Here is a 24,560-nt window from a genome sequence, read left to right on the forward strand (position 1 = left end):
TTGATGATGCCATCCAACCATCTCATCCTCTGTCATTCCCTTCTCCTCCTGCTCCCAATCCCTCCCAGCATCAGAGTCTTTTCCAATGAGTCAGCTCTTTGCATCAGGTGGCCAAAGTATTGGAATTTCAGCCTCAACATCAGTCCTTCCAATGAACACCCAGGACTGATCTCCTTTAGGATGGACTGGTTGGATCTCCTTGCAGTCCAAGGGACTCTCAAGAGTCTTCTCCAACACCACAGTTCAAAAGCATCAATTCTTCGGCACTCAGCTTTCTTTATAGTCCAACTGTCACATCCGCACATGACCACTGGAAAAACCATAGCCTTGACTAGATGGACCTTTGTTGGCAAAGTAATGTCTCTGCTTTTTAATGTGCTATCTAGTTTGGTCATAACCTTTCTTCCAAGGAGTAAGCGTCTTTTAATTTCATTGCTGCAGTCACCATCTGTAGTGATTTTGGAGCCCAGAAAAATAAAGTCAGCCACTGTTTCCACTGTTTCCCCATCTATCTGCCATGAAGTAATGGGACCGGATGCCTTGATCTTCATTTTCTGAATGTTGAGCTTTAAGCCAACTTTTTCACTCTCCTTTCACTTTCATCAAGAGGCTCTTTAGTTCTTCTTCACTTTCTGCCATAAGGGTGGTGCCATCTGCATATCTGAGGTTATTGATATTTCTCCCGGCAATCTTGATTCCAGCTTGTGCTTCCTCCAGCCCAGCGTTTCTCATGATGTCCTCTGCATAGAAGTTAAATAAGCAGGGTGACAATATACAGCCTTGACGTACTCCTTTTCCTATTTGGAATCAGTCTGTTGTTCCATGTCCAGTTCTAACTGTTGCTTCCTGACCTGCATACAGGTTTCTCAAGAGGCAGGTCAGGTGGTCTGGTATTCCCATCTCTTAAAGAATTTTCCACAGTTTATTGTGATCCACATAGTCAAAGGCTTTGGCATAGTCAATAAAGCAGAAATAGATATTTTTCTGGAACTCTCTTGCTTTTTCCATGATCCATTAGATGCTGGCAATTAGATCTCTGTTTCCTCTGCCTTTTCTAAAACCAGCTTGAACATCTGGAAGTTCATGGTTCACGTATTGTTCCCAGAGCCTACTCAAACTCATGTCCATCACGTCCGTGATGCCATCCAACCATCTCATCCTCCTTTGTCCCCATCTCCTCCCATCTTCAGTCTTTCCCAGCATCAGGGTCTTTTCAGATGAGTCAGTTCTTTGCATCAGGTGGCCAATGTTTTGGAGCTTCAGCTTCAGCATTAATCCTTCCAGTGAATATTCAGGACTGATATCCTTTAGGATTGACTGGTTTGATCTCCTTGCAGTCTAGGGGACTCTCAAGAGCCTCCTCCAACACCACAGTTCAAAAGCATCAATTCTTCGGCGCTCAACTTTCTTTATGGTCCAACTCTCACATCCATACATGACTACTGGAAAACCCAGAGCTTTGACTAGATGGACCTTTGTCGGCAAAGTAATGTCTCTGCTTTTTATATGCTGTCAAGGTTGGTCATAGCTCTTCTTCCAAGGAGCAAGTGTTTTTTAAATTTTATGGCTGCAGTCACTATCTGCAGTGATTTTGGAGCCCAAGAAAATAAATTCTCTCACTGTTTCCCCATTTATTTGCCATGAAGTGATGGGACGAGATTCCATGATCTTAGTTTTTTGAATGCTGAGTTTTAAGCCAGCTTTTTCACTCTTCTCTTTTCGCTTTCATCAAGAGGCTCTTTAGTTCCTCTTTGCTTTCTGCCATAAGGGTGGTGTCATCTGCATATCTGAAGTTATTGATATTTCTCCCAGCAATCTTGATTCCAGCTTGTGCTTCATCCAGCCCAGCATTTTGCAGGATGTACTCTACATAGAAGTTAAATAAGCAAGGTAACAATATACAGCCTTGATGTACTCCTTTCCCAATTTTGAAGCAGTCCATTGTTCCATGTCCAGTTCTAATTGTTGTTTCTTGACCTGCATACAGATTTCTCAGGAGGCAGGTAAGGTGGTCTGGTATTCTCATCTCTTGAATTTTCCAGTTTGTTGTGATCCACATAGTCAAAGGCTTTAGCGTAGTCAATGAAACAGAAGTAGATGTTCTTTCGGAATTCTCTTGCTTTTTCTATGTTCCAGTGGATGTTGACAATTTAATTTCTGGTTCCTCTGCCTTTTCTAAATCCAGCTTGAACATCTGGAAGTTCTCGGTTCATGTACTGTTGAAGCCTAGCTTGGAGGATATTGAGCATTACTTTGCTAATGTGTGAGATGAGTGCAATTGTGCGGTAGTTCAAGCATTCTTTGGCATTGCCTTTCTTTGGGATTGGAATGAAAAGTGACCTTTTCCAGTCCTGTGACCACTACTGAATTTTCCAAATTTGTTGGCATATTTAGTGCAGCACTTTAACAGCATCCTCTTTTAGAATTTGAAATAGCTCATCTGGAATTCCATCACCTCCACTAGCTTTGTTCGTGCTTCCTAAGGCCCACTTGACTTTGCACTCCAGCTATTTTTAAGCTTGATTATAACTAAGCTTAAAAATAGATTCTCAGTGAATCTGTTGAATCCCCTATCTATAGATGTCACACAGAGTTGGACACGACTGAAGCAACTTAGCAGCAGCAGCAGGGGTAGATTTGTGGAGAAGGAAATGGCAATCCATTCCAGTGTTCTTGCCTGGAGAATCCCAGGGACAGGGGAGCCTGGTGGGCTGCCGTCTATGGGGTCGCACAGAGTTGGACACGACTGAAGCGACTTAGCAGTAGCAGCAGCAGCAGCAGCAAGGGTAGATTTGAGAGGACAGTTAGATGTTAGTATACCTAGTTTGTTAGATAGCCTAGCATTTGTCTCATCTTGCTCTCAGAGTTTGAATTTTGGTAGCATAGTTGCATTTCAGCAACTTTCTGAGAGGAGGTGCCCACCACAGACTGAATAAATGTGTGCTGTGGACACAAGGCAGGGAGATAGTAGGTTAAATGCAACTCAGTCTCTTTGGGAGTTGGAGGAACAGGGTAAGAGTGAAAGGAAGATGTGTAGGGCATGTTGTTTGCAAGATTAATAAACTATTTAATATGGAACAGAAAAATTAAGCCTGTTGACCACGCTCGAACTAAAACGTAGTAAGCTGAAATTTTAGGTCAGGTTGACTTGGCTCTAGGACCAGTTTTCTTTCTACTGAATTTTCCCCAGTTTTCAGCCTAGCAATTTATTTAAATTCTCTCATTTAAGATAGTTTATTCCACTGTTTTTATTAATTACAAAGCATGTTTTGATGCTTTTCAGAGCTGTCTTTCCTCTTGCATTGATAGATACATATTAGAGTGATAGAAAGTTATTGGAATCTGCTGGATGTAAACTCATGTTTTACATGGTTTACTCTATGGTTACCACCATAGAGTGTTTGGATTATTTAGAAATTACAGAAAATGGTATATTTTTAAGACTTTGAGGAAGACATCATATTTTTCTTTGAGAATTTGACAATCTCTGTTAGAGAGGAAAAACTAGGATTAGTATAGCCAAAGAAGGCAGGACGAAGACTCACAGGGAGATGTTAGAAGGGGAGGAGTGTTGGATCCAGTTTAAGAAAGGTGTTAGAATTAGAGCCACCCAGACAAATGCACTGATGTTGCTTGTGTCGCAATGAGTTCCTCACTGCTGGAGGCTCTGTGCCCAGCTGCTTAGAAAGGGTGATTTTACCAGTTGGAAGTTTGTAGGCAGGGCCTTTAAAACTAGGTTTTTGTGCTTGCATTTCCCATCTCTGTGAGTGTTTGAAACTTGATGTTCTCCAAGTCTAACATAAGGCACTTCTAAGAATAGGAAACCTATATAAAGGAGCTAACAATCTCAACTTCCTTAAAGAATGATGTACTTTGCCTGTGATGATTATAAAAGGTGTTAAAGGAGAAGTTGTAGCTTTAGATTTCCCATATTATGCCAGAAGTGTTTTTCAATCACGTTGACTTTGTTTTCAAAATGTGGGTGTATTTTTCATTGCAGATTGTCCATATATTGATGTTTTATGCAAATTTAAGATCTCTGGTTATCCAGTTTATTTCATGGAATAAAACTTTTGTTATTGGTTAAAGTGAAGTAAATGGGTATTTTAAAAGCCTTTTGAAATTTTTTCCAGAATAAAAAAAACTATATTCAGGTGAATTAAGATTTTACATATAGCTATTATATATCATTTCTGTATGATGAAATAAAATATTCTTGCTACAACTGTTCTTGTCTGGATTCAGATGAGATGTTAACACTTTGCTTGTCTTTGCAAACAGGTTCATCCTAAATTCTTCTATAAACAGGGTGGCAGAGGTTGAGATGTTTAGATAGCATCACTGAATCAATGGACATGAACTTGAGCAAACTCTGGGAGATAGTGGAGGACAGAGAAGCCTGGCATGCTGTAGTCCATGTGGTCTCCGAGTTGGACATACTTAGCCCTGGGATTTCTTTGGAAGTAATGATGCTAAAGCTGAAACTCCAGTACTTTGGCCACCTCATGCGAAGAGTTGACTCATTGGAAAAGACTCTGATGCTGGGAGGGATTGGGGGCAGGAGGAGAAGGGGACGACAGAGGGTGAGATGGCCGGATGGCATCACTGACTCGATGGACGTGAGTCTGAGTGAACTCCGGGAGTTGGTGATGGACAGGGAGGCCTGGCGTGCTGCAGTTCATGGGGTCGCAAAGAGTCGGACACGACTGAGCGACTGAACTGAACTGAACTGAGTGACTGAAAAAAGTGAAATTAATAATTGAAGAGCAGATTTAATATAAAAATCTCAATCAAAATGAAACTGCCTGCTTGCTCTTGGGTTCATGCTGAAGTTTATATGATATGACTACTAAGGATTCTGTACCTTTTAATGTTCTGTATCCCACCTGATTGGTATATTATATGTGCATATTCAGTCGGTTCAGTTGTGTCTGACACTTTGCAACCCTATGGACTGTAACTTGCCAGGCTCTTGTGTCCATAGGATTTCCCAGGCAAGAATACTGGAGCGGGTTGTCATTTCCTACTCCAGGAGATCTTCCTGACCCAGTGATCGAACGCATCACTTGCATGCAAGGTTGAACCCGTCTCTTGCATTTCCTGCATTGGCAGGCAGATTCCTTAGCACTGCGCCACCTGGTAAGCTATTGACAGTAGCCAAATCTCTGGGTCACCTGCCTGTCTTACTAGTCTTTTATAGTCCAGGAAAAATATTTCTTCTTGTTTCTCTTCCTATATCTAGAGTTACGTTATTACAATCATTGATCTCATATAGAACTACATATCTGACTAAATGCTTCAAGTTGCTTAATCAAAGTTATTTTTGCCAGAGGCCCAGTCACACATTTGGTGATACAAGAAATAACAGTTTTGTAAAAGAGGTGATATATAAACAATATAGTTAGCAGTATTAGTAAGGTCATAAGTAAGAATTTAGGTCAAGAACTTCCATTAGGTACAGGTACTTAAGGTACTTAATTCTCTGTGCTTAGTTTTCTAATCTGTAAAATGCAGGTAATCTTGCAGAGTAATTGAGAACACCATAGGCAAAAGATAGCGAAGGATATAGTACCTAGGATATAGTAAGCATTGAGTAAGGTTAGCTGTCGTCATTATCAACAACCTTATCCTACGTGTGCACTAAAGATGGTTCAAGACTTACAGCCACGTGCACAGTGTCTGACATATACTAGGAAGGCGATGATATTTTTGTGTTAATAATATATTCATTAGTGATTTTTATTTATATTTATTCATTCAGATAACTATAGGAAGTGAAGTGAAGTCGTTCAGTCGTGCCCGACTCTTTGCAACCCCATGGACAGTAGCCTGCACCAAGCTCCTCCGTCCATGGGGTTTTCAAGGCAAGAGGACTGGAGTGGGTTGCCATTTCCTTCTCCAGGGAGTCTTCCCAACCCAGGGATCGAACCCAGGTCTCTCACATTGTAGACAGACGCTTTACCGTCTGAACCACCAGGGAAGAGTCAACTATAGGAAGTGGTCCCTAAAACTTTATAAGTATAAGAAGAAGAACCAAGTGTGGGGCTAATCTTGTGTTGCTCAGAGCTTGCTGAGGCAGTCTGAAAAATACCTCCTACTAGAACTTTAACCTTGTCTCTTCCTTTCTCTTATTAAAGCAAATGGATGTTTTAAAAGCCCTTTGAATTTTTCCAGAATTAAAAAAAAAACTATATTCAGGTGAAATTATAGCTGTTGTGTATCATTTTCTGGATGATAAAATAAAATATTCTTGCCATAAAACTGTTCTGATTGGGATTCAGATGAGAAGTTAGCACTTTACTTGTCTTTTCAAACAGGTTCATCCAAAATTCCACTATAAACAAGCTCATGACCCAGGCACAGATACTTCTTGCGTGACTTTTTCCTATGATGGTACTGTCCTTGCTTCTCGTGGAGGTAGGTTAAAAGCTTTCTTCTTGATGTGTTTCTATATGTAAAATGATCATATTTAGCGCTAACAAATATCACACTAATAGCACTTAGTAAAGCTAGCTATGCTTTTGTTAATGGCCTTTGCCAGTCTAGTTTTTTTCATTACAATGCATTTTCAGTATGGCAATATTATTTTATTGGAAATTACCAAGTAAAATTTAGAAAATATGTACTTTTTTGCCCCAGTTTCAATTTTACCTCCAAATTTCATCAGTGTTTGGAACCTCTGAGGATGACCTCTGCTTCTACATTATGGAATTTTGTAGATGATATTCTGTCTTCTTTCTATATTATTTTATAGTTCTGGGTCTGGTATTTCAAACTCTTCTATTTGCCGACCATTGATTTTTTTTTTTTTTTCAGTTTAAACACTAACTCAGTTTAGTTAATAAAAAGTTGTATATCTGGATGTTATTTTTAAAATAGTTATGTAATCCTCTGTGATCGTATTGTATTGACAAGTTGACTTATCCACACTCACATGGTTGAGTGTAGGTTGTTTCTAACTTTTTGCTAAATCTTTCTCAAATGAATAAGTGGTATACAAGGAAATAAGAGAAGAGTAAGGGTAGCTTATGAACAAAGCATTGGGGGAAGTGTGGGGTGTGCCTGAGAATCTTCTAATAGGCCTATTTTTGGGGAGAGGAAAGAATCAGGCTTCAGGAGGTTGGAGCCATGTTATAGATGGCCTTAAATGTCACATAAAGGATTCAGTCTTTATTCCACAGACCAAATGAATCTAGCAATGTTATATTTATTCTCTCACATAGTTTATTCACATCATTCATTTTCACTTAACTACTGTATGTTGAGTAACCACTCTGAGCTAAGCATTATGCTAGGTGCTTGGTATAAACTGTGGACATCACAACGGAGTTCCTTTCCTGAAAGAAGAAAAGACCCTGGTGCTGGGAAAGATTGAAGGCGGGAGGAGAAGGGGGCGACAGAGGATGAGATGGTTGGATGGCATCGCCGACTCAATGGACATGAGTTTGAGTAAACTCTGGGAGTTGGTGATGGACAGGGAGGCCTGGCGTGCTGCTGTCCATGGGGTCGCAAAGGTTTGGACATGACTGAGCGACTGAACCGAACTGATAGGGTTTAGTGAAAGTGAGGAAGACAGAAGTAGCATGGCTTTCCCCTTAGTTTAACTGGTCCGTGTTCTTTTACCCTTGGGGAATCCATTCCAATTCTTTCTTCCCAGGAAGCCTTATATATTTTACCGTCACGTAATTTTAAAAATCAGAGCACATGTACATGTATTTTCTATTTATGGTATACATGGCAAAATGGATATGCATAAAAATATATTTTTTGGCTCGGCAGTTCTAACCTATTTTTTGTTTTGTTTTAAAAAACTTTTTATTTTGTGTTGGAATATAACCGATTAGCAATGTTGTAATAGTTTCAGGTGGATAACAAAGGGACTCAACCATACATGGACATGTATCTATTCTCCCCCAAACTCCCCTCCCATCCAGGTGGGCATATAACATTCAGCAGAGTTCCCAGTGCTGTACAGTAGGATCTCTGAGTCCTCAGATGACTCTTACTTAATACTGTATACTGTATTTGTGGGTTTCCCAGGTGGCATTAGTGGTAAAAAACCCACCTGCCAGTGTAGGAGTCGTAAGTGACGTGGGTTCGATCCCTGGGCCAGGAAGATCCCCTGGAGGATGGCATGGCAACCCATTCCAGTATTCTTGCCTAGAAAATCCCATGGATAGGAAGCCTGGGGGACTATGGTCCATAGGGTCACAAAGAGTCGGACATGACTCAGGTAACTTAGCACATATGCACACACTATACTCTTTACTTATATGCAGTGATTTTTAGCCCAAGAGTATATCTGAATCTCCAGGAGGGCTTTTAAAATGGTAAGTGCACTACTTGAAAATTCTCACAGTCACTCATTCTTACAACTCTAGAGTGGTACATCCAAATCTCCTGGGTAGAGTGGGGAGAAACAAGGGGAATAAGAGAGGAGCATACTTTAAAAATTCTTCCTGTAGCGTTTGAAATAGGTCAGTCCTACCCAGTTGGCTATTACTGCCTTAGAAGTATGAGATTAATTCCATTTCAGTCAAAGACATTTTAGTGATAATTTTTCCTTTCCCCTTCCATCCTATACTAGCCATTGGGTAACATGTCATCAGCAGAACACGTCTGCTGTAGTCCATCATTTTCTTTCCTGGATGTATAGGATATGCCAGATGGACATTTCTCTGTTCAGCAAAGTCCCCATGGTGTTGTGAGGTGCTCCTGCTAGCTCCAGAACCTGCCAGGCTAGCTAAACTGTTTAATACAGATTAATGTTTTCTTTTTGTTTGAGGATTGTGAGGATGGGTAACCTTTTTTTAAAAAGGCTGAAAGCAAAAACATGGATGTTACCAAGTTCTTCCAGTATAAGCAGGTCTCTAATCCAGCCAGTTGTGGATTAGTGCACCTGCCAAAAGTTGGATTTTGGAGGCAGAGTCGCAGGAGAGAGAATGGGGATTTTTATTGAGCTCTCCACTCACCTCACTTGCATCTGATACTAATTCCTTATTGGACCGCAGGGATTGAGGCAGGTCTCAGCTTTGGACACTGGGGAGCAAAAACAGCAAAGGTATTACTTATAAGAGTTCTGGCTTTCATTATGGATAGGAATTAGTTAGTAGCCTTATAGAAATATTTCAAAAGTGATTCTTTAAAGAATATTCATTATACTTTAAATGGCTTGGAAAAGCTGTACTCCCCAGCAAGGTGAGGAATGAGAGGCACAAATTGAGTTACCCTGCAGGGAATGGAATCACGTGGCTCACCCTCATTAATGTTAATGGATATTTTCACCCACACACAAGTGGGAAAAAGAATCTGTTGTGAATTGCACTATTTTCAGTCCTGATGGTTGTTAAATTAATATCTTCTTAAGAAATCAAGTTTTGCACAAATACACCACAGGGAAACTACCATCTGCTCTGCAGACACTCACTCTTTAGAGATTCTCCAGGGTTCCTCCTAGCCTACAGATGCTACATCAATCTGGAAAGTAACTTCTAGGAGGCTAGTTCATTTTCCTGTACCTTTGTACTGTTCTCAGGCTCCCCAGTTAAACAGTAAAACATGTTATGTGCATCCGCTTCCTTCTTCCTTCCCTCCTGCCTCTTCCCTTTCTCTCTCCTTCTCTCCCTTCCTCCCCCACCTCCTCTCACCCGTCCTATTCTTAAAGTTATATACTAAGTTTAGCAAATTCTAAACATGGAACTGGTTCTTTTTTTTTTTTTTTCCCAAAATTTATTTTCTGCCCTTTTTTTTTTTTCTCATTCCTCTATCAGGTGATGATACATTAAAATTATGGGACATCCGACAGTTTAATAAGCCACTCTTTTCTGCCTCGGGTCTTCCCACAATGTTCCCAATGTAAGTAGCATATTTTTAATATTTCATAAGCACCAGAGAATTGTAAAGTAACTTCATGTTAATTTATAGTACATGTCTTAGATCATCTAGAAAAGGGACTAGAGAGTGATTGAAATAGGTTTTTGAAAGATGCATTTTATTTTTCCTTTCATTTTGTACGTTCTTCAGAATATAAGATTTTATTTTTGAAGTTGAAATGATGTATGTTCATGTGTTTGTGTGTGTGAATATATACATTGTGTGCACACATAGGGTCTTGAGATAGTAAAAACATTTTCAAGGATTGTTCTTTTGATAGTGTATAAATGACAGAGTAGGCCTGTCTTTATTTTAAAATTTGAATCCTCATACCATTAAACATTCAAAAAACTAAAATCATGGCATCTGGTCCCATCACTTCATGGCAAATAGATGGGGGGAAAGTGGAAATAGTCACAGATTTTATTTTCTTGGGCTCCAAAATCACTGCAGACAATGACTGCAGCCATGAAATTAAAAATTGCTTGCTCCTTGGAAGAAAAACTATGACAGACCTAGACAGCATATTAAAAAGCAGAGATATCAGTTTGCTGACAAAGGTCCATCTAGTCAAAGCTGTGGTTTTTCCAGTAGTCATATATGGATGTAAGAGTTGGACCATAAAGAAGGCTGAGCACCAAAGAATTGATGCTTTTGAACTGTGGTGCTGGAGAAGACTCTTGAGAGTCCCCTGGACTGCAAGGAAATCAAGCCAGTAAAACCTAAAGGAAGTCAACCCTGAATATTCATTAGAAAGACTGATGCTGAAGATGAAGCTCCAATATTTTGGCCACCTGATGTGAAGAGCTGATTCGTTGGAAAAGACCCTGATGCTGGAAAAGATTGAGGTCAAGAGGAGAAGTGGGTGACAGAGGACAAGATGGTTGGATAGCATCACCGACTTGATGGACATGAGTCTGAGCAAACTCTGGGAGATAGTGAAGGACAGGGAAGCCTAGTGTGCTGCAGGCCATGGGATCTCAAACAACCAGACATGACTTTAGTGACTGATCAACAACAACCATGAAAGCAATTTTTCATAGTTACTGAACCTTTTATATTATGTCCTCAGTTTTTCTTATCTTCATTCCAATCAATAATTTGGTAACCTTCACTTATTCAGACTGTCTTGCTCTGGGTAGGTGAACACTATAATCTCCATTCTGCTAAGTTGATAACTGAAGTTTTAAAGATTTTTCTGCAAGCAGCTGAGGTTGGGGTTTGATCTCTAAGTCCCACAGTTGGTGCCTAAGCAAAATTTTCTATTTTGGTTGAAATAAAATTTCACATCTGTATTAAATGATGACCAGCAAGGAGAGCACAATGGTAATGGAAGCAGCAAATGGAGGAAGCTGTATAATATCAGAGCACTAACTCCAACATGGCCTGTGGCCCATGGTGTTTATCTGTTAAAACAAACAGATGGACAAACAAATGTGAATTTATAGCCAATATGAATGTTTTGAGCCTAGTGCCTGCCACAAGTAATGCTAACTACATAATGTCTTTGGCTCATGTCTTAGGTTATTCACAGTCAGATGGCTGGACCTCTCATCCTCAAGAGCTGTTGAATCATAGCCATCAGTTAGGTTCCAGCGGTGCAAGCTGCTTCTCATTGCTCGGTGCTTGACTTGACAAAACTCAAATTATCTGAGAGGTAGTGCTAATGAAAATAGTTCTCAAACTGGTCAAAATCACTACCACTTAGACATTAGTCATACACTATTTGTGTATACACAGGATCAATGTCAATACTGAGTTTTTTCCCACACTCTGTTTACAGTAAAAGATATTATAATATTTAGAAATTAGAGCACAGATTCTGGAGTCAGACTAATCGAACCCCAGCAGCACCACTTACTTTTGTGATCTTGGACAAGATTCATTTCACTTCTTTCCGCCTCAGTTTCCTCATCAGTAAAATGGGGAAATTAATGTAAATGCCTGATGTATTATAAACCCTGTATAAGAGTTGTCTCTTATTACAGTGATGTTGTTTATGTTTTATTTAACTCACTCATTACTGCTGCTTTGTTGTGGGGTCATAAGCCTAACCTTATAAACTCTTGTCTGTAGGACTGACTGCTGTTTCAGTCCAGATGATAAACTCATAGTCACTGGGACATCTGTTCAAAGAGGATGTGGCAGCGGCAAACTTGTTTTCTTCGAGCGCAGGACTTTCCAAAGGGTGTATGAAATAGACATCACAGATGCGGTATGTACTTTCTTTTCCTCCCAGCCTTGAGAAGAAAGTGAAGCTTGCCTCCTAGCCATCTTTGGTTCTGGTTTTGAAATAGAACATAAGCTCTTGCCCTTCCAGTGCAGTGGTAGCTGCTTTTTTTTCTCCAATACAGGAATTATTAGTAAGTACATTGCAGAGTGGCTTACCTACACTTTACCCCCTCCTGACCCAGTATTTCCTGTGGGCACACACCATAGTCAGAATTTCAGCTGGGCCTGGGATGCTTACCCTCTCTACCAACCAGTTTCAGGAGAGGAGAGGCAGATCATCATGTAGCATACAGAAAGAAGCGTCCCACAGTGTGTGTGTTTATAAGGATTCAGGGATTATGGACAGAGTGAAAAGTTACACCCTCAGAATGTGATGAAGCATATCATTATTTGAAATCTTTGTCAGAATTTTGCTTGTCAGAGTTGTCATTGAGGTAATGTGGCTTCTACTGAGTTTAATTTCTGTTTCATTATTGGAAGTTTAAAGCATTTCAGATTTAACTACCAAATCCCCACCCCCTTAAGTTTTCTTTACATATGTATGTAAGTAGTAAAACACCACCATGTGAGCATGCAGGCATTCATTCATTCATTGATATCTAGAGACTGGAGCCGTATGTAATACAGTAATAGTGAAGATTCCCAGAAGAAAATCTGAGCTCCTTTAAAGTCTTTTAAAGTATGTATTATTATTTAGATGGGAAGGCAAATCATTGTTGTTTTTTGAGTACAAAACAGGCCAATTAATGTCTGTGCAGATTTTCTTTGGCTCACTATCAGATCCTTTTTGTAATATCCTGTCTTAAGCATTGCTCTTCTATAGGTTTCTCCAGTTGTTTCAGCTCTTTGTAAACAATTGAGACATACCATGTACTTACATGATTCAGACCATCGGACCACTGTTTTTAAATCACCAGCAAAAAATTCCTGTCTCTAATATTCTAGTATTACTATGGAGTCTTAAATTGTAGGCCCTAAATTTGAAGCCATGGTGTAGTTAGTTAGAGCCATTGAACTGACAATGAGACTAATTCTAGATGAGTGCCTAAGATTTATAGATTCTAATCTCATGTCATAATTTGAAATATGCCAGCACAAATAATACTTTGTTGGGGTATATCCTGAAGGCAACTGAAACACTGGAATCAAAGAAAAACACTCTTTTTAAAAAAGCTTTTATTTATTTATTTTAATTGGAGGCTAATTACTTTACAATGTTGTAGTGGTTTTTGCCATACATTGACATGAATCAGCCATGGGTGTACATGTGTCCCCCATCCTGAACCCCCTTCCCACCTCCCTCCCCATCTCATCCCTCAGGGTCGTCCCAGTGTACCGGCCCTGAGCGCCTTGTCTCATACATCGAACCTGGACTTAAATTAAGTCTTAATTTAATTAAGTCTTAAACTTTAATCTCAAAATATGAAATTATTATCATTGGTCACTCCAGAAATAAGATGTTTATTTTTTTAATGGCTCTCGATGACTGTGCCTGTCAATATTATTCATGGGGTTATATTTTTTAAATAAAATGTAAATGTAAATAAATTAAGGGATATAGAAGTATGATTGTACTTTTAGAGACACGTGGATGGATGTCTTAAGTTTACAGATCATGCTGTTTGTTGTGTTGCTCTGAATTGCTTTTCTAGCTACATCGTTTTCTCCGTACCAGTGGCCACCACTTCACCTATTATATATTTGATTCTTGTCTGTCTGCTTTCACCAAGATGTAAGCCCATGAGGGCAGAAACTTCATCTGTTTTGTTCACTGCAAAACCCCAGTGCTTAGAACAGTGCCTAGCACATAGATGGCGCTTGTTTATTGAATGAATGAATGTATACTTGGGAAGTGCGAGTAACGCATGTTGTAGACCATGGGTGTGTCTTTGCGGAGTAAGGCAGGAGAGAAGTATCTGGAGATGGAAAGGTAAACTGACCTTGTATACCATGATAAGAAAGTGACTTTATCTTATGGCTTCTTTTTTTTTTTTTTTTTAAACAAAGGAATAACACATTCAGAACCAGGCTTTAGAAGTTAATTTTTATTAAAGTGTGAAAGTGAGATTTCCAAGATATAGTATTTATTTATAGTAATTTAGGAGACTGGGTCAATCAGTGTCCCCTATGATTTAAAAAAAAAAGGTTTTAGAAGAAAGACACTGAGTCTGTCGGTGGTATGTTGAATTTAAAGCACCTTTAGGATATCTGGGTGGAGATGTTCAGTTGACAGATGAGTAGATAACTTTGGTGCTTTAGAAGAAAAAAAGCACAGTTTGGGGGAGAAGTATTTATGGTTCACAGTTGAAACGTTGGTGGCTGATTAGTTTGATCGCAGAAAAGGGCATAAAGTTTAGAGGAGATGCGCCCTGGGAAACCAGAGCATTTCAGGGATGAGCAAGTAAAAAGAAACAAACAGAAGCATGAGTTCATTAAGGAAATAGAATTTACCATATATTGAATTATCTTCAGAAAGTCAGATAACAGATTGTGAGATCCATTTTAATAGATGGATGAAGAGAGAGCTTCAAATAGGGACAACACCGTACACATTAAAGTGGGCTTTTAAATTATTGATTTAGGATTTGTCTGGGTGTTTTTTTTTTTTTTTTTTTGGTTGTTAACATCAGACAGCATTGTTTTCTGTTTATATTGTATAATGGTCTGCTAAAGGGATTTTAAACTGCCCCTTTGATCTTTTTTCTCAAGTTTTACATCTTCTTGGAATGTAAGAAGATAAATTCGTTCTTTGGGATGGATAGAGAGGCTGGACACTGTGCTAGAGGGACCAAAACCCACCTCTTTTATTTAATTGTATTTTTGTCATTAAAAACCAGGTATGGATACCATGATGTTGAGCGGGTGGAATGAATTGGGAAATTGAGATTGACATGTAACACTACCATGTATAAAATAGATAACTAATAACAACCTGCTATATAGCTCTAACTCTACTCGGTGCTCTGTGGTGACTGAAATTGGAAGGCAATCCAAAAAAGACAGTATTTATGTATACAGATAGCTGATTCACTTTGCTGTACAGCAGAAACTAACATAACATTGTAAGGCAACTATATTACAATAAAAATTAATGTAATAAAATAAATAAAAACCTGGTTCTCAAATCCCTGTTATAAGAAATGTCAATGTAACTATTAAGGAACAAAAACACCAAAATTGTCATTTCTTTGGAAATGCCACACACTGGTAAAATAAGGTACTTATTACTCTATTGAGTTTTAATTTAGATAGAAGACAGCATCTCATATTCTTAACATCAGCATTTAGTTGTTTGCTTTTTTGACCTGGCACAGGCAGTGGATGATTTAGACTGTCCTAAAGCCATTTACTTCAGTGAAGTATGATTTTCTCACAGTCTTTTTAAAAACTAAATAAATCCCTAGATAGTTATATACTGGAATGCCAAGCTCACAACGTATATAGGGAACCAAACACTGTTTTCAGTTAGAGAATGTTAGTCTGTATAATTAATTTCCTAATAACTATAAACTGTCCTGTAATCTTCACAGTAAATATCTTTTAAAAATATAACAATTATATTTTCCATATTTATTTTTGAAACAAATTTTTAAAAAATGTTTTAGTTACACACTGCATTGTCATATTTTTTGAAAATTTTTCTTTCTCTGTTCAGTGTAGAGAATCTAAAAACTCTTCAACTAGCAGATGACAAATGTCTAATATTTACTAATTTTACTCTGTGCTGTTTGTAGACATTTTACAGTTCTGCTGAAATTATTTTTAGATGTTTCCTTTGTAGTCTAATTTTGTTTCTTCAAGTTGAAAAAAATGCATATCCTCATTTATCATTTAATTCTTTGTAATTTGAATAATGTGCATAGCCTCTTTTTTAAGATAAATTCCAGAATATAATTTGATCTTAAGTTTGTAAGCTCCCTTTTGTGTTTGTGTAAGAGGGGACCCTAGAGTTTTTATATATTGTATAAACAGCGTTCATTACTCTATTTTATGTGGGGGAAAAGCATTGGAGAAAAGGGATGGACAAAATGTAATTTGAGATGACCTATCTTTTTTTTTTTTTTTTTTTTAAGTAATTACGTTTAGAAGAAACATAAGAAATTTTCAGTCTTTTCAAAGTTCCAAGTATTTCGGGAAATGCTTTGAAATAGGTTTTAAACTATTGTTAGCTTAGTGATTTTTCATCAAACTATACTTTGTTGCAGAATAACTAATAGAATTTCCTTTTTCCCTCATATAAATAAATCAAGGGACATGGTGTATGCAATTGTGCTAGCATATTACCACTGACACTCTTTCAACCAAATAGTGAAATAAAGCTGGTTTGACCTGGCATTATTGAAATGGGGCCTCTTTTCCTCAGTTACTTTGGACAGTAATTTACGAGATACTTACTTCCCTTAAGTAAGGAGGAAAAAAGAAATTTCCAACTTGACCCTGACTTTTCTTCTAGTTTGTTTGCCTAAGTCATTTTTTGAGGAACCTCAATGTCTGTCAACGCTGACCGAACAAAGTGAGGAGAAGAAAGAGAATAACTAAACCTATATTTTTAAAACATAGCTATAGCATCTAGCACAGCTGAGCTAGCATTTGCCTGCTGAACAGAAGGGAAGGTTAGAGAAACTTGATTTGGCATTTTCAACTAGACTGCCTTAGGCATTTCAAAGTTGATTGAGAATCCTAGTACCTGTATAAGAAAGATTATAGTAAAGGTCTTTTAAGGAAGACAAGAATTCATTTGTGATTATTTAAAGAGTTGACTCATTGGAAAAGACTCTGATGCTGGGACGGATTGGGGGCAGGAGGAGAAAGGGACGACAGAGGATGAGATGGCTGGATGGCATCACCGACTCGATGGACATGAGTTTGAGTAAACTCCGGGAGTTGGTGATGGACAGGGAGGCCTGGCGTGCTGCGATTTATGGGGTGGCAAGGAGTCGGACATGACTGAGCGACTGAACTGAACTGAACTGGAAGAATATTTGATTATCTTTAGGAACATTTTTTAATCATTGAAGAGACCAGATGGCAAAGAACAAGGTTTATCGTAGAGTTCTGTTTCTTTCTACCCTTGTTTGTTCTCTGGAATCTTTTCCTTGGAGAGATGAAATTTGGATTCTACACACTTACTTAATGCCTACCTATCTACAGTCTATTTTCTCTACCCCTTAATTATCATGGTTGCAAAATACATGATTATTATTAAAAGTATGTCCAGGGCTGATCTCCTTCAGAATGGACTGGTTAAGTAATAGTTTATATATTTACCAAAAGGTGGGAAAGTTTCTTATTTCAGACCTATTTATCTGACTTATGAAGATAGCCTGCTGCGTAAGAAAGTAAGGTCCATATTGTGTAAAAAAAAAAAAGAGATTGCTTTAAGAAAACAAATTTCCATAAAAATACCAACTGTGTTTCCTTCTTTAGGTGAAGTTCTGAAGAGAACTTGAGTTCACATTATTTTTCTTCACCTTGTAAAATCTGGTTCTTGATATGTACATATATCCTTCCTATATACATTGCAATGAGGACTATATCAGATTAGCCTTTTCTATATATAATATTATTTATTTAGTTTTGGCTCTGCTGGATCTTTGTTGCTGGCAAGTGGGGAGCGGGGGCCGCTCTCTAGTTGCAGTGGGTGCGTGGACTTCTCATTGCAGTGGCTTCCCCTGTTGCAGAGCACAGACTCTAGAGTGCCAGCTCCAGGAGTTGCAGCTCCCTGACTTTAGAGCACAGGCTCAGTAGTTATGGCACATGGGCTTAGTTGCTCCATGACATGTGGGATCTTTCCAGATCAAGGATCGAACCCTTATCTCATGCATTGACAGGCGTATTCTTCAGCACTGAGCCACCAGGGAAACCTCAGATTAGCTTTTTTTTATTTTGAGTTGTTCTGATTATAAAAGTAGTGTAACAGTATAGAAGGGATCACTGAGAAAGTATCATATCTTATTACCCAAAGACTATACCAAACATGACATTTACATTAATAAATTTTGATGTCCAAAAAATTGCTATATGTGTTAATATATAATATGACATGTAACATATAAAATGAAAGGATTACCACTTTGATTTTATATTAAAGTTTTTGTGTTCTTATTAGAAGAGAATATTGTTTTCTTGAATCCAAAGAGATTGAAGAGAGAGAAATGGATATAATGGGGCCATGAAGTAATAGGCCCTTCATGAATCTAGCTATTTATCTTATTAAGTGTAGGGGACATGCTGACTCTTCACACTGCAGTTAACCCCATGTTATTTGTACACGTGAAGGAGAGCAGAAAGGCCATTCAAATGAATGGATATTCCAGGGAGTCCTCAGAATTGGCTTTGGAATGTGTCTTTGTTCTCATATTTGAATACAGATATAGCTAGTCTGGGAATTTACTCCAAACTTAATTAATGAAGCTGTGCCTGTGAACGCTTGTCTCTGAAGGAGCTGAAGAACTCTATTCTTCCAGTTTGTACTGGGAATAGACTAATGATCTGTCTTACTAGTCCCAGCTCGGGCCGAATTGCACCTCTTTAAATGTTTTCTAGAAATAGACAAGTCATGCGGTCTCTTTGCCCAATCAGGAACTTAAGGAAAATAGTACACAGAGGGAACTTGAGCTATAGGCAGTGAAAATGCCAACTGAGAATGAAAGAAAGACTGTATTTGGCATTTATCTGCTTTCGAAAATACAGTGAAACCTTTTTTAATGTGAAGCACAAGGGAATGGAAAAAATGGGCTTTGAGTTAAACTAGCTTTTTCCATTATCTGATTGTTATTAAAGAGCAGTCAGGCTGCTTGGTTGGCTAGGAAATAGCAGTTGCTTTGAATTATGTATTATTTTGAATAAAGCAATATCAGCTTAATGAAATTCACTTTCTTGGGAAGATTAAACAATGTAAATTCTAGACAGATCCTGATCAGTATGTTTGTATTTAGTAAAATGTGTCTCTTCTCCCATTGCCAAATGATAGGACAGTATACTCAACCTAGGTTTATTGAGCATTTGCTCACTGGGAACAAAAAAGGGTGTGTGTGCACTGTGTATTTCCTGGCCTTCTGAGGTATATTAATATTTGATAGGGAACCTGGGAGTAAATAGAGGATGATGGAGTTTCAGTGTCAGTTTGCCAGCACAGCAATTACATGGTTCTTTCTCCAGTACTGCCTTTTTCCCGGGTCCTGAGCTAACTTCCAGCCTGGTAACTAGGATAATGCTTGACTGTAAAGCACAGTGATCAGTCAGTGCCACTTTCTGTAAGAATATTTTCTTTAATTAGCGATGAAAAGAGATACCATTGGGCTAGAATGGAAAAACAATATTGTGATTTTACTACTTTTGTGATTTGACTTACTAAACCCTTTCTTGAAATTTCCTGAAGGAGGCAGCATGCAAGCCAGAGTTCAGTTTTTAACAGTGACTGGAACTCAGCTGGAATCTCCTGCTAAGTCTACCTCACAGTGTACAGGACACCAGACTGCTGTCTGTAAGGTGTGATTAAATTACTTCTCGTTGCTCCTAACAGTATTATATTATGGATGTTCCAGCACAGCAGTTCTCAGGATTTAAAGAGTGCAGCTGAGTGTTCATCTGTAGGCATATGAGAGTAGAAAGGAAAGAAATCACCAATTTCATGGTGGTTTAACTGTTAATGTCTACCTTAGTGGTGGTGGTGGTTTAGTCGCTCAGTCACGTCTGATTATTTGCGACAGACTGTAGCCCACCAGGCTCTCTGTCCTTGGAATTTTCCAGGCAAGAATACTGGAGTGGGTTGCCATTTCCTACTCCAGGGGATCTTCCCAACCCAGGGATTGAACCTGCGTCTCCTGCATTGCAGGTGGATTCTTTACTTGCTGAGCCACTAGGGAAGCCCAGCATCTGCCTTATCAAATCTTAAAATGTTTTACATAAGGAAAATGAAAGGAACAAGTTTAGTAGTACTGATTATTATTTTTAAAGTGATTTTTGGCCCCTATAGGTCCCTGTAGCCCCAGCAGTACAGTCAGGATACAGAACAGTTCCGTCACCCCCAAACACTCCTTTGTGCCATCCCTCTGTAGTCACACTCTCACCCTTCTCCTACTCTCAGCTCCTTATCCCTGCTATTCATTGGTCTGTTCTTTATCTCTTTAGTGTTGACTTTTCAAGAATGTCATGCACATGGACTCATAGTGTGTGTAACCTTTTTAGATCATCTTCTTTCAGCAGCATCCTTTGAGAGTCATTGAGGTCAGTTGTGCGTATCACTGACTTAACATTTTATTGCTGAGTGGTATTCCACTGTATGAATATAGCACAGTTTGTTTATCTATTGAAGGACATTTGATTATTTTTAATTTTGGGAGATTTTGCATAGAGCTGTTGCAAGCATTCATTTGTGGGCTTCCCTGGTGGCTCAGCCCTAAAAAATCTGCCTGTAATGCAGGAGACACAGGTTAGATCCCTAGGTCAGGAAGATCCCCTGGAGAAGGAAATGACAACCCACTCCAGTATTCTTGCCTGGGAAATCCCATGGACAGAGAAACCTGGCAGGCTACAGTCCATGGGGTTGCAAAAGAGTTGGACATGACTTAGCAACTAAACCACAACAATAACAATCATTCATTGTGTGAACATAATTTTTCACTTCTCCAGGGCAAATACCTAATAGGCTTGCTGGATCATATGATGAATGTATATTTATTTTTATAAGAAACTTCCAAGCCATCTTCAGATAAGCAGTATTATTTTGCATTCCCACCAACAGTATATGTGTTTTTTACTTGCTCTGCATTCTCACCAACATTGTATTGTAACATTTTTATCTTATACATTCAAAGAGGTATTTGAAATGCTTTCTCATCATAGTTATAATTTGTGTTTTCCTAATGACCAGTGAGGGCTTCCCTGGTAGCTCAGCTGGTAAAGAATCTGCCTACAATGCAGGAGACCCTGGTTCAATTCCTGGGTCGGGAAGATCCCCTGGAGAAAAGGATAGGCTACCCACTCCAGCATTCATGGGCTTCCCTGGTGGCTCAGGCGGTAAAGAATCCGCCTGCAACGTGGAGACTTGAATATCTTCATGTGTTCATTTTCTGTGATTATGTCATGCTGGGTGAACGCCTGTTCAAGTCTTTTGCCCAGTTTTAAATCAGGTTTGTTTCTCAGTGTTAATTTTGAGAGTCTTTTATATATTCTAGATACCAAGTTCTTGGGATATTTTCTCCTGGTCTATTGCTTGTTTTTTTCTTTTTCTTAATAGAGTCCCTCAAAGGAAACTAATTTTGATAAAGCCTAAATTATCAGTTTTTCTTCTTTTATAGAATGTAGTTTTGCTGTCACATCTAGGAACTCCTTGACTGACCCCAGCTCATGCAGAGTTTCTTCTGTGTTTTCTTGTAAAAGTTTTATGGTTTACTGTGGTTCTTTTTGGGTGTGTGGTTTATTTTGAGCTAATTTTTGTGTTATAGAATGAGCTATAGGTTGAGGCAGGGCCAGGACTAGAGTCAGACTCAAACACAAAATAGAAGAAGGTATCAAAAAACTCAGTAATCAAAACAAATTAACATTTTAATGCAACATTATAAAAAATAAAATTAATGCAAAAAACTCATGACAAGTAAAATTCCAATACTCTAAATAAAAATGGGAACAGTAACACTACTATGTCAAGCCATACTGAGTGAGACAAAAGGAAAAGTAAGTTGAATTGAGGCTGTCTTAACTTAAAATTTTGATATTTTGTTCATCACAGTTTTTTTAGGGGGCCAGGAGGTAGGGTGAAGTACCAGAGTTGGGGGAAATAGTAAACTTGATGCTGCTTCAGTGGTAGTTTGAGTTCTGGACTAATTTCCCAGTCCACCTACTCCTATTTACTTTTCAAAATCCTCAAATTTGGGTTTTATAACTGCATTCAGAGAGAGAGACAGAGTGGAATGTGATCACTCTGTTTCACCCGGCACCAGGAAATTTTTTTTTATTAAAAAATGATAACAATGATGGGAAACACTGTATGAAATACAGTATTTAAATAGTATTTAAATAATTAAATAGTACAAATTGCAGCAGATGTGCCTAAGAGGAATTGCCTAAGATCACCACACATTTGCAGGGACATTCATATTATAGGAATTAAATTGATTTCTCTGGTCCTAGTGTAAGTCCCCTCTCCTATGCTGGTGATAAGTTCCCTTCATGTAAGTACCACAGCAGAGCTGCTGGCTTTTGGTTCATTAGCTGGGGCATCAGGCGTATTGTGACTTTGCTTTGTGCTTAGTCACTCAGTTGTGTCCGACTCTTTGTGATGCCCTGGACTGTAGCCTGCCAGGCTCCTCTGTCCATAGGGATTCTCCAGGCAAGAATACTGGAGTGGGTTGCCATGCCCTCCTCCAGGAGATCTTCCCAACCCGGGATCAAACCCAGGTCTCCCACATTGCAGTAGATTCTTTACCATCTGAGCCACCAGGGAAGCCCATGAATACTGGAGTGGGTAGCCTATCCCCTCTCCAAGGGATCTTCCTGACCCAGGAATCAAACCAGGGTCTCCTGCATTGCAGGCAGATTCTTTTTGCTTAGTGTCTCAATATTGCTGTCCAGAGCCCATCTTCTTGCCTACCTGAGGACTACAACTCAGCTCTCTTATATGAAAATTAGACTTTTAACAGAAGATTTTACAACCTCCCTAAAGAGTTTGACTTTCTGTTTATAAAAACTCTCATTACCATCAGCTCTTTTTTTCCCCTTTACTTTTAGCCTACATTCTCATGCTTAGAGCCCACATCCTTTAGTCCTCAAGGAATTAGAGAACAGCTGGTCAACATCCTCTGTTTCCTTGAAGATTATAAAGTTACTGTTCTGTCTTCTCTTGTCTAAGTGAAGCAAACTTAGTTGATATTGTTATTTTAACATTTTCTTGTGGGTTGTATTTTCTCAACACTTCTGTTTTACCTTTGATATGCTTTTCTCAATCATTTCTAGATTCTCTAGTGAGCAAATTGGAGTAAGGGGGCTCCTTGGTGCCATGTGAGTGGCCAGAACGTTATATTCCAAAGAGAACAATATATGGCACATAGTAGGTGTTTGGTGAACATGTATTTGTTAATTTTGCTTTACCTTTTATTTCATTTTAGTATATTCTTATTGGGACTTACTATCATAGCCTATTCCATGCCAGCTTCTCTTGCTTTTGTTTTTTATTAATAGTTTTTTCTAATTAATTTGGAATTTCAGAACATAAATATGTTTTCTTTTAGATTCGATGAAAGAAGTGCAGATTTTGTCTGCTTCTTTAAAACTTAAGATGATCCTTTTTCAGTCTTACTAAAAATAGCTATGTTTTGAGTTCAGTAGAGGAAGCAGATTTACTGTGGATGCTTAAAATACTGGTAATCTAAAACTGTAATGAATATAATATGTTTTGGTTGTTATACTGTTAATGAGTATGATCTCTTTCCTGGGTCTATTTTGTAGAACACACTCTGCTTTGAAGTAAAAATTATTTGTTGGAATTTGTCACTGTATTTTATCAAAAGTCCAGTCATTATTCTTCCTTAGAAGAGAAGACAAATTCTGATATGCTTATCACCTCATTTCTGTTCTTATTTCCAGTCTCTTTTCAAAGAACAGTTTATAAATTTAACCAGTAGACTCTTAGTTCAGGAGCAGTTATTTAGATTTTCTATTCAACATTCTCTTCTTTGAAATAATGTTTACTGTAGGAATCCTGTTTCAAAGCCTATAGTAAGTTGTCTTTTCCTATAGTTATGTATTTGACAATGATCTCATTTCAGTTTAGTTCAGTTGCTCAGTCGTGTCTGACTCTTTGTGACCCTGTTGACTGCAGCATGCCAGGCTTCCCTGTCCATCAACTCCCGGAGCTTGCTCAAACTCTAGTCCATTTAGTAGGTGATGCCATCCAACCATCTCATCCTCTGTCGTCCCCTTCTCCTCCTGCCTTCCATCTTTCCCAGCTCAGGGTCTTTTCTAAGGAGTCATTTCTTTGCATCAGGTGGCCAAAGTATTGGAGCTTCAACTGCAGCATCAGTCCTTCCAATGAATGAATAGTCAGGACTGATTTCCTTTAAGATTGACGGGTCTGATCTCATGAGGAGCCTATCAGATCCTCCTTCAGACTTCATAAATCACTGAAGAATGAGGAGTCAAAGAAGGTCTTGTTCAGTTTCATGGTTTATTCATTTTCTAGTGTCGTTTAACTCTGCAACATGCTGTATTAAAAGGCATCTTCTGCTTACTTGGTGTCAGCAGTCTCAAGGAAATGTTTGTGTTACTGTTTTACTTCTATTTGTAGTCCTTCAAAACAAGAGAAATAGTTAGTGTTTCCCTTTTGATTAATTAGAAACTTTTTATTTTCCTTCTCTACACAAGAGTTTGGTGTTTTACATAATTGGCATTTAAGCAAATCTGTATACTTCCTTGTATAGATGGGATTGCCATAAATGACAAACCCAGATGAAGAT

General features: G+C 38.5%; 1 protein-coding gene across 3 annotated transcripts in view; it reads left to right on the forward strand.

Moving 5' to 3' along the window:
• Positions 1-24,560, forward strand: part of WDR70 (WD repeat domain 70) — a 273,577-nt gene that overhangs the window by 219,973 nt on the left and 29,044 nt on the right. For all 3 annotated transcript variants that reach the window (XM_040262355.1, XM_040262354.1, XM_040262356.1), the window contains 3 exons: positions 6,318-6,417; positions 9,771-9,855; positions 11,950-12,088. In XM_040262355.1, the coding sequence (XP_040118289.1) occupies positions 6,318-6,417; positions 9,771-9,855; positions 11,950-12,088 (324 nt within the window). The remainder of the gene's footprint in view (positions 1-6,317; positions 6,418-9,770; positions 9,856-11,949; positions 12,089-24,560) is intronic.

This window comes from Oryx dammah, unplaced genomic scaffold (assembly GCF_014754425.2).
Source record: "Oryx dammah isolate SB20612 unplaced genomic scaffold, SCBI_Odam_1.1 HiC_scaffold_20, whole genome shotgun sequence".
Taxonomy (NCBI): domain Eukaryota; kingdom Metazoa; phylum Chordata; class Mammalia; order Artiodactyla; family Bovidae; genus Oryx; species Oryx dammah.